The sequence below is a fragment of the Ammodytes marinus genome, assembly GCF_949987685.1.
Source record: "Ammodytes marinus genome assembly, chromosome: 21".
Taxonomy (NCBI): Eukaryota; Metazoa; Chordata; class Actinopteri; order Uranoscopiformes; family Ammodytidae; genus Ammodytes; species Ammodytes marinus.
In genome coordinates this window covers 15898312-15909552 of record NC_137225.1, presented here as the reverse complement: position 1 = coordinate 15909552, position 11241 = coordinate 15898312, and the positions used below count along the sequence as shown (strand labels likewise).

General features: G+C 39.2%; 1 protein-coding gene across 2 annotated transcripts in view; it reads right to left on the bottom strand.

Moving 5' to 3' along the window:
- Positions 1 to 2647: 2647 nt before the first annotated feature.
- ctdspla (CTD (carboxy-terminal domain, RNA polymerase II, polypeptide A) small phosphatase-like a) overlaps positions 2648 to 11241 on the bottom strand; it is a 31362-nt gene continuing 22768 nt past the window's right edge. The window contains exons 3-8 of one of the 2 annotated variants that reach the window (XR_013845427.1): positions 10428 to 10529; positions 6594 to 6650; positions 5484 to 5576; positions 4841 to 5026; positions 3990 to 4111; positions 3651 to 3779 (exon numbers count right to left, since the gene is read on the bottom strand). Coding sequence is in view for 1 of the 2 variants with exons in the window: in XM_080050440.1 (XP_079906566.1) it covers positions 3654 to 3779; positions 4841 to 5026; positions 5484 to 5576; positions 6594 to 6650; positions 10428 to 10529 (564 nt within the window). In the remaining variant the exon portion in view is untranslated. Of the gene's footprint in view, positions 3780 to 3989; positions 4112 to 4840; positions 5027 to 5483; positions 5577 to 6593; positions 6651 to 10427; positions 10530 to 11241 lie in introns of both variants that reach the window. The other variant, XM_080050440.1, reaches the window with a different exon arrangement.

Here is an 11241-nt window from a genome sequence, read left to right as displayed (position 1 = left end):
ACATGGAAGCTGAGCTCTCTCTCGGTTGCACATTAACTAGTCCATATCCATATTATTAATGCACGCAATGCAGCTAGTGCCTTTTTGTGTTGAATTCATGATGAAAATTACCTTAAAAGGAAAGCCTATAATAAAACAGATAATACTTTTAGGGCGTTATTGAACCTTAAATCAGCATTTACTTTTAGATTAAGTAAAATGTCTTCATTTAATAAAAACGTATGCCTCCGTACAGATGTTTTCCAATGTGTAGATGGCAATCCTTTCAGGTAAACAACACTTTTATTAGCAGGTAAGCGATTCCATAAGATTTCGGTTTCTACGCCCAAAACTATTAAAATCTTAATGAACAAAACAGATCAGAAAAAAAAGCTAAAAAGCTTTTAAAATATATTTAAAATCCTTCATGACAACTGAACACCGGCTCCGTCTGCTGATGAAGATCATGTGATATGATAAAAAGAAATGTACAGGTGACTAGTCATGTACATAGGACTGTAGATGTTTCAAAGTGCAAACAAATGCATCTGGTTTGTTAGCCACTAAGAGGCAGGAGAAACAAGCTGGGACAACAACATTCATATATTATCACCTTTTAAGTTAAAGGAATAATTCACCCATACGGAATCGGCATTCTATCATTATAAAATCGCTATTATAATATAATAGACAGCTAGAAAGTGAGACCATAAAACACTCTTTCTGCCTCTTGGGCTAAGATGAACTGATTTAAAATATGTTTGCACATTTATACTACATAGGATCTCAGAGTTCTATACACCTTCATATTCCCAGCGGTGAAGTAGGTCTTTACAGTTTTTGCCAATGCTTAAACACTAATAGTGGTTGCTAGGCCCAAAGCATCACAACCTCTAGCTTTTGTGACCTTGCCCTAAACACAAGCACCAACCCCACAAACACAATATGTGCTTTGCACTGTGTTTGAAATTCTCCAACACACTTCTTGCAAAACACTACACACTGTTTTTTTACATAAGACACTTTGTTCAAAAATGAAATCTCCTGCAATCATTGGGAAAACACATCTATTTAAAATACAAAACACAACTAACTTTGGAAAAGCACACAGACTCACAGAAAGGAAAAATAAAAAAATAAAGCTAATTGAATACCAATCCGTGTGAGCCTTAGCATTACAAATACACTTCAGGTGAGCTCAGCTTCTTTGTGAGACAATACAGTAAGAGTCAGGGAAAGAGGACAAGAGAGAGCGGCAGGAGGACGAGGACAAAGAAGGCAACAGACAGAGACAGGGTCACTATAGTGGACCATGTTATAGATCATGGCCTATCAATATAGGAGCCTGGGCAGAGAGTTCAGCCCAACTACACAGTAGCTCCATAATTACTGTAAGACATTTAGATCAGGAATATTTTCGTTGTTGCTTCTCAAAGGATGACATTGCATGTGATGTCGATGAGGCGATGTGCCCAGACGCAAACAGGAGGCGGTATCCATAAATGGATTCATAATCCACCCACCCCATTCCTTACAACACTTTTTTTTTACTGTAATTGTTTCAGAGTTCATAGAGACACACTGAATAGCTTTTAGAACTGCGATCCTACCTATTTGTTGTGTTTCTTTCTTTTTTTTGGCCAAAACCATGAAATTGCAATATAAACTTTTTTTCAGAAGCTTTTCTATATTTTTTCATGTGTCTCAATGAAAATATAGTGGATCAATCTTTCCAAAAAAAATTCAAGAGGTTGGATACAGCATGCAAGGCGATATTTCCCCCGTTGCTTGGTAAAGGAAGGACATTGCCTGTGACGTGGATGAGGTGATGTGGCCAGATGCAAACAGGAGACAGGATCCATAGCCTAAATGTCCAATCATTCCCCTACAACACTATGTTTTGTAGAACATTCTAGTGGTACCATTTCTTTTGTTTTCATGTGTCTAGATCAACTGTAGTGGATCAATCTTTCACAAAAAAATCTGTATGAGATTTTTAAAGTCAAAAACCATCCAAAGTACTGAATACAGCTGTGTTTTGCATAAAGCCCATATGTGTGTTGTTGCTGCTAGGAAAGAGTAATTCAAAGGTGCATGTGTGTATTGTTTTGATGCTAAAAACCGTTTTAAAATGGGATTGTAAGGTTTTGTTTCAAGAGTTTCATTTTGCTGTATAAGTTAGAAGTTTATCTCCATGTGCTTTGTCCTATTCAGCCTGTGTGTTAAGTTTTGACACAGTGGGCCAAAGTCTGCAACATGTGTGTAAGCATTCGGCAAAAACTGTAATGTGCTGAATTGAAATCCAAAGTTCACTCTGTTTTAGCTCTGTTTTCGGTCTCCACCAACTCCTGACAGAAATATCAGCCTTTGTCAACTTTGTCTATTTTTTGGTTCTGGGGAGGAAGCTAATAGTCAGTCATTATAGGTTTTTCACTGAAAACTACTGGAACAAACTGCAGATTCTGATGATGTATTTGATGTGGATTTGTAAATACAGGCAACCCATTTGACAATAAATGCAGTCATTTGATTCCATGTTCATATGAAAATATTACATATATTACATACTATATAAGCAAAGCAGCTTTAAGGAAAGTCAAAGTCATTACACCATGGTACAAACTGACAGTGTGCAAACTTGCAACTTTAATAATGTTGTACAGTACGATTTCAACAGCAGTCTTTACAATGCACCCAACCCCCGATTTCCCCCAATAAATAGAATTTCATTTAATCTAAGCTAATCATTATATTTTACTCAAAAGTTTAACATTTAATCTTGGACGGTGATGTCATCATCACACGGGATTTTTTTATTTTTTTTTTCAATAATCAAGTGGGGTTTCAATGTCTTTAAGGATAATCACAGTCACTGCCAAGGATCAAATGTTGTCATTCAGCCACAGATCACACTGAATTGTAAAAGTCTTTGGTAAATTTACCAATTCAATGTTACTAAACTCAAACGCAAAGAATCATCCTGGATTGACAGGCAAGTTGGATACATTATTTTTAAAATAAATTATTCTTATAATAAATGACAATTAGCAAATAGTCATTGTCAACTTCAATTTATAGATTTAGTAAATATGCTTTTGAAGATTTGCGTAAATATGCAGCATAAGAAATGTGCACCCCGTAACCCCACACAACAAAATCAGCACAGTAATGAAGGCACTTCATTCTGTAAGAGAAGAGAAATCACAGTTGTTTGAAACAAAAGGTCAGACGATAAACAACAGCCTGCATAGCACAGCTCAACACGAAAGAAAACAACCCTAAAGGTCACCCATTCTTGAAAAGGAAACAAAAAGCTCTTCGTTCTGTCTATTTGCTTCTTCTTTTTTGGTAACTAAAATATTACTTGATAGGATAGTAAAACCTCCGCTCTCTGATAGAAAAATTACTTTATGTATGTGTTGCTCTTAGAAACATAAAGTATGTACATAAGATAATATAATCTTTTGTCAGGAGGCTTCCTGTACAAAGATTCTAAGAACGACGAGATGGTAAAAATCTGTACAGTTGTTGTCTCTAGATTCCATTTGTGAGCTGAACGATTGCCTTAAGTCCTCGGATGGGGTCTCCCGGCCGGGGCTGCAGGGGCCGTGGCAGCGAGGTGAGGCCTCTGTGCAGCGAGCGAGCGAGCGGGGCAGAGGCAGGGCCCCCGTCTGCTACCTGTTCCTCAGGCTCTGTAACAGAGTGTAAACGTCCTCCTCTTTACTAACAGCCTCCAACATAGGAATCAGGTCCAGCAGCTCCGTGTCTGTCAAGTCGTCAAACCAGGACTGTACCGGGACCTGTGGAGCGAGGGACAACAGAGAGAGAGAGAGAGAGATAGAGAGAAAGAGAGAGAGAGAGAGAAAAATTACTCATCACTCATTATCATTATTTTTACTATAATTATTAATTGTCATATAATATGTATCTTTTCTTTAGATTAATTTAATCATCTTTATTTTTCTTATAATTTGCATGACCGTTATTGAATATTATTTTAAATGTGTTACCTGCAATAATTTAAGTGTCCATTGTTTGTATTATTTTATATATCATACAGTATGTACATTTGTACTCATATTTATATATGTACATATTGTTCTGATTGTTCCCTTTTGTTATTATTGTGTTACTATTTGAAATAATAATTAATTAAATTTAATTTAATTGAGAGAGAGAGAGAGAGAGAGAAAGAGAGAGAGAGAGAGAGAGAGAGAGAGAGAGAGAGAGAGAGAGAGAGAGAGAGAGAGAGAGATAGAGAGAGAGAGAAGGGGGAATGGGATTGAATTCCTTTGATCGAGGGGGAAAACTCTGCTGACAGTCCCTGCCAAAGTGTTGCATTCTAGGTGAGGAGATGGTGCGAGTTGTATGTAAATAATTAATGGGGGAAATGCATCAAAGGCAGGAGGAGCGGCAGCAGCTCCACTGAGCCACATCTCCACAGAGGAGAGAAATCTTATCTTAAAAAGAGATGCCTGGCTTTGGCTCAACGCTGCTTCTAAAAACACACAGATATAATAACACAAATAATAACCAAAATCATTAACTATATCACTAACTTATCTCTGCAGTGAGAGTGTAATTTGGCAGGATTCTAAAACATTACCGTTAAATATGTTAAAATATCTTTGGTCCCCATTTATATGTGCAGAATAGATCCACCTTGAAGATCACTGTTTCATTATTATATCAGGCAGAATTATCATTTGCACATTTGTTGTGAACACTTAACAAGTGATGTTTTTTTACCAGTCGCCTTAATACAACGTCCAACCTTTCCTCACTGTTATCAGTCGAGCATAATGGGAGGTTTGAGATCAAAAATCACCGCTGTTGAACATCGAGCAAACGGTCGACTTACTGCATTCTCGGGGTGGAAGATGTAGGAGGCAGGCGAGTTGTCTATGATGATGACTCTACTGAGCTCTCGGCCCAGCCTGCTGAGGTCTTTGACGTAGTTTCCTCTGTGGAAAACACAGGATTCCCTGAAGAGCCGGGCGCGAAACACCCCCCACTGGTCCAGCAGGTCTGCCACAGGGTCAGCATACTGAAAAAAGGAAGGAAGATAGGTTAAAGGTGCACTATGCAGTTTAAGGGGAGGTGGATTTGTTTACATTTGAAGAGCCTGCAGTTAGTTTAAAAAAACATATTTTCTCTACATGTAATTATAAGTCTTGAATTATATTAACATCATGAATGAAAACTAAATTATTTTGGAAGCAAACGTAAAACAAGAATATGTTTGTAAACAAAACTGTGGGCCCCTGCTGTAAACAACAACAGTGAAACAGTCACTTTCAAGGCAACTTTTTAACTTCAAACAGTGTTCCAGGGATCCAATATTACCAAGAGGCAAGTTTGTTTATTCAGTTATGAGATTATACCTTAGAAATTGTAAAATTTGCTGACACATCCAAAGTTACATAGTGCACCTTTATTACAGTCCGTATAAAGCGACGTGTAAAGCAACTGTCTTTACCACATGCTACTGCTAGTGAACAGACCTTGGCTAAGCTGGCCGTGAAGAGGACGCACTCAAAGAGCTCCCCCATCTTCTGAAGGAACTCATCCACGTGGGGCCTCTTCAGCACGTACACCTGAAGCAAAGACATTCAAAGGAAATCACCCCTTTAGAGTTAAGCTGGATATCAAACCATAATCTGTCTTTTGTTACTACCAAAATGTTCTAGTGGCACACAGTAACAACAGCTGTCCAGGTACCAGGGCCACTCAAATGTCTGGTAAGATTGGACTCAATGGGATGAGGGCATCAGACGTTTAACTGAGTCTTGCTCATGAACAGATTGCTCATGAACTGATTGGTGAATGCAGCTGTCAGTCAACATATCAATAGCTCTGGTCCTCAGGAGCAAAATGAGTTATCATTCCTTCTGTGCTGTTATACAATACAGAAGAACACGATAAAAGCAGGATGTTGAAATAAAATAAAAAATTTGCCATTTCCAAGTACACTTAACAGGGGAAAAGGCTATAGAGACTTAATTGAATAGGGGCCTAATATGTATTGGTTTAAATATATATATATATATATTTTCTGATATCTATAAGTCATTAGGCCGCTCTAAACTCATAGCTGCTGTATTCTCAATTCTGTAATGGTGTTGTAGGGCTCCTTTTGTTTAGAACTCTGGCTTCCTTTGTCAAACTGAGACCTTCACAACACACTGCAGACATGTCTTGCTTGTCTTGGTCCTCTTCAGCAGGTCTCCGTGGGTTGCTAGTTGCTGCCCCCAAGTGCAAGTAATCAAGAATAGGCCAATACGGATACAGAAAGCCTATCCTGGATTACTTGAACCCGGTTACAGCTACAGTGGGACAGCTGCTTCTGCTTCAAACAGGACACGGAAGATGAACCTTTCATATCAAATATCATTCAAACAGAAGCACGCTAAGTCACAAAGCAAATAGTGGCCTAAATAGCCAGTTTATTCTTTTTGTCATTGTCATTTCTCTCTTTCTTTCTTTCACGCACGCACGCACGCACGCACGCACGCACGCACGCACGCACGCACACACGCACGCACGCACGCACACACTGTTTCATTCAAGTCCACTAGCCGGGAGTCGGCCATATTGGTGCAACTGTACTGTACCTGATGAACAGTCCCATCGATCTCCACTGGAACGATGAAGTCTGCATTGCTGATGGGCTGCAAGGGACAAACAAGACACAGAGACAGGATTCAAAAGGTGTGCAGTGTTCCTTTTTGTAGTTAAAAATAGCAAAATGAGACAATGAAAAAGGCTAAACCATCTGCCAACATTTATGGTAAAAAAATTAAAAAATAAAGGTGGGTAGGTAGGTGGAGGTAAAGGCCCCGGACAGACTGAACGCTTTAAGTATATTATGGTTCCCTTTGGTCTGGCACGCTGTATCTCTGTGTTAAATTGAAAACCACAAGTGCTGCTCCGCGGTGAGGGAAACCTGGGAGATGATGAACAAGAAGCGGACAGGAGGAGCGCTGGCGTTTTTTCACTCTCAACGTGACTCGTGTCATCTTTAAAAAGCAAGAAAGGTAAGAGGAGAGGCGCCGGTGAGGTGTGTGGGTGGTGGAAGACAAGTGGAATGCGTAAAGATGAGGATGAAAGGATTAGGTGGGAGGCACGGTGGTGTCATTTTGAAACAGGGAGAGAGAGAGAGAGAGAGAGAGACAGAGAGAGAGAGAGAGAGAGAGAGAGAGAACAAATAGGTGACATAGACAAGGCGGAAAAGGGTTTACGGAAGAAGAAATTATCTATTTTTAGAGTTTATTGTTATAACAAGTTATAATTACTGTTTGGATCATATTCATTTTTCCTTTAGAATACTGTTTTTTCCAATAAAATGTACATTAGTCTGGTTAGTTTTGACCAAATATGTCTCTGAAAAGGCCATAAAGGCAAGAGTATCTATTTATAGTTAGGCTTATTAATAATAATAATTAATTAATTAAAAATATACCAAAAAGGAACTTCCCGGTACTTGGGGGCTGACAAATTTCCCAGAAACCCTACTTCAAATGGGGAAGTAATAGTTGTTGAGAAATACTGTAATATACTGCTTTTAAATAGGCCTACTGAATAGGGGATACGTAACCACTAACCAGACTTTTCCTCAGGTCTTAAGGTTTTAACTTAATTTGTAATGAATTTTAACCAGCAGTCCTCAAATGATCGTGGTAGTGTAGACCTATATGTGTCAAGTCCAGTGCGATCCAACACAGGTTTAACTTTGCTGTAGGAATACTAAATAACAGACAGACAGTGTATTAGAGAGATGTCTGGTTTCCCTATGTGTGATGCAAGAGCGAGTCACAATGCACAATTAAAGCCTCCAGATGCCTCCAAAGACAGATGTTAGTTCTTCTTCTATGGATCCGCCTTTACAACATGTTCAGCTCCGGTTTATGTTTACACCAGAGAATGTACAGACTGTGGCCCTCCATTGTCTAAAAACAGAACCAGTAATGAGCCAAGCCAGAGACAGGCAGCGGAGAGAACAAACAGGCAGCATTTTGTCAGACTTTCAGAAGAGAACAAGAGAGAGAGAGAGAGAAAGAGAGAGAGAGAGAGAGAGAGAGAGAGAGAGAGACAGAGACATAGAGAGAGACGCAGATGGAGGAAGAGAGACTTGGCTACTGCCTATCGCTCCTCCGCTGAATCACCTCATCATCTAAAGACGCGGGCAGCTGCTCGTTGTGCTGCTCGCGTAACAGGCCAGGATACGAGACGGCGAGAGAGGATTGTATGCGTTAGAGAAAGGGAGGGAGAGGGATGGAGTAAGAAAGGGGGAGAACGGAGACAGTTTGTTTTTATAGATCTCAGCTTGAACCAGCATTGGCTTCCTCTGGGTTATTTCAACCAATGATCAGAGTGTGGCTGTGGTCCAGCTTTTCCTTTACATACATACAGTACAGTATATATTCCGCAGCACTTAATAATTTGTTATTAACGTCCAAACCTGCCTCTGAACAACAACACTTCAGTGTCTCATTGCTTTAGGGTGTGTCAACATCTGCACGAAGAGATCATTCTCAACAAATAATCTTCTCGTGAAATATAGAATCTGAAATACTTCATTTTATTGACAGGCCATTTAATAATTTTGTGTTTTATGCCAGATCCCAGTATTTTGTTTTATATACCATGAGTTCTAGATTTTCCCAATATGGCCACATATTATTAACTAATGTTTTTTTTATTAAACTGCAGTTTATTTTTTCTCAATTGATGATTTATTTGACAGTAAAAATGGCAGGAAATGCAAGTTCTCAAATGCCAATATGGTGTCATCAGATGTCTTGTTTTGCTCAACAGTAACTACAAAATCCAAAGATATAAATTCCCTTTCATCTGAAAACTTTTTTTTCTTTTGTTTGAAAGAGCTTGAGTGTCCCGCAGAAAGGAATATAATAATTATGATAAGGAAAATAGCATTTGACGGGTTATGTAACATTCAATTTTTTAGTATGTGTCCATCTGTGTGTAATGTCAGCTCTGGTCGATTTTCTGCACTAATTGTCAAATTCTTAATGGTAACTGGTATGTTTTAGAATCAATTTTCATTCAAAATCACATCTTAACCTCCTGATCTATGTATATATACTATATTTGTACATACTGTATATAAAAAAATAATCAACAGGAAATCCTGCGAACTGAAAAAATGCAACGCACATTTCGCTTTCTGTTTCTCTCTTCTTCCTCTCCTAACTGATTTTCACTCATTGCGTTGCCTAAATCCATTTCACACTCCGTACAGATCCCTGAACTAAATGCATTTCAGATGGTCTGAGTATAAGGTTTGCTGCTGAGTTTCATCACAAGGGGAAGAAGAAAAAAGGAGCACAGCAAGTTTTATGACTCATTTTGTCAGAGGAGAAAATAAAACCCTTCAGACTCTTAGAGCAAATCCAGGATTTCTGGGAAAATCCATCCCCACTGTATTGGACACACCCTTGTCTGTTGATAAAGCATGTACGTGTGTGGCCCCGTATTGCCCGGCATGTGACTGTAATGGGTGGCTCCAGTACGGTGTGTGTGTGTACATTTTTCGCTCCCTTTGAATTCCACAGCAGATGGGGAATGAATTCCTCGTCATGTGAAAATGCACTGAAAGTAATTTTTTTCTGCAGTAAAAAGTAACAAAGAAATTGTTTATTTTTTTTACCTCTGCTGTATAAAAAAAACACAAAATATTCTTCAGCTTCGCCTTGAGCTATTTTGATGTGTACCTCTCTGGATTTCTCTTTTGAGCTGCTCTCACGCTGAGAACAAAAGGCACACAGACTCAGATACAGTGCATACACACACACAGACGTCATACATTGAGCTGTGGGTCAGGTGTGTGAGTAGAGGGGACTTTTGATGGTGAGATTTTAGATCTGTCCATGATCTGTAAGGACAATAAGGTCACTTTGGTGATGTTTGGACTTTTGCTGCTACGCCATCATCCGGTCACAATTTGATCTTGTCCATTGTTTGGTTGACAAAATGTAATTCAGGGAAAATTCACTGCAATGTACACCACCATCTTAAAAGAAATGGGGTCTGGCAGTCTTACAGTGTAATACATCTTTATGTCTGAATGGATTGTTAGGGTCTAAGAAAGAGAAATAATCAATTAGTTATTTTTATGTAGGCAGATGACTCCTTGAGGGTGAGTTGGTGATGAATGGGCTATTGCTTTCAGCTCATAAAAAGCTAGCATTTTGGAAAGCTGCACATGGTTTTCACAAGAAAGAGATGCTAGGTACCAACTGCCAAACAACTGGTTTGACAAAGAGAAATGTCAGATATGCTGATGAACTGCATGATGCACTGGTTTCCATGCAAACAACCTTGTTACAGCTAAGACACCCTTTTTTGCTGTTTGTATGTGTGTGTGTGTGTGTGTGTGTGTGTGTGTGTGTGTGTGTGTGTGTGTGTGTGTGTGTGTCTTCAGTTACCTTGAAGGAACTGTGCACAAGGGTTTCGTCCAGGTCGATCACCACACAGTTCTTGCCGTAGTCTGCTATACTGACCTCTGGCAGGAGGGACTTGGCAGGAGACTGCAGAGACAATACACACTTTTTACAATGGAGGTTCATTAGAGAGACAAATACACACACACAGACACACACTATATAAACTTCGGCTTCAACTACTATGTATGATTATTTTTCCAAGGTATATATCCCAAATTCTCAGATCCCGGGTTGATGCCTTTAAATCACTTGTATTATTCATCCAACAATTAAAGCTAAAGTGTGCAACTTTTTCATTTAAATGAATGTCTGTTACATTCAAGCCATAGGCAAATGAAATGACACAAAGTTGATTAAGCCGATCAGCTCCACAAAACAATCTCCGTATTTCTCAGTATGGCAGCGTTTAAGAACTGGCGCAGGACCTCAAGAAGCGCCCACAAAATGTTTCAGTCGTTGATTCTACTGCTAAGAAAAAACCTGGATGTACAGCAGCAGGAATAAAATCCATGCGCGATCACTGAAGGCTAACCTCATGTAAATGCGCTGACAGTTTTGTTGTAATTACTCAGAATTCCTAAAAATCGGGTGACAAAAGTTACGCACTAAAGCTTTAAATGTATTATATGTAGCATTCCCTCATCAACACTAATGTCCAGCTGGTTCTATTATAACTCATCTGTTGTTTCTGTATGACCTCATGTTGACTGAGCTATGTGCTTCTTTCAGGGTCAGGGGGTCGAAAAGGAGAAACGCTCATGCCCTCTGCCAAACAGGCCTGAGGTAACAGACTGGC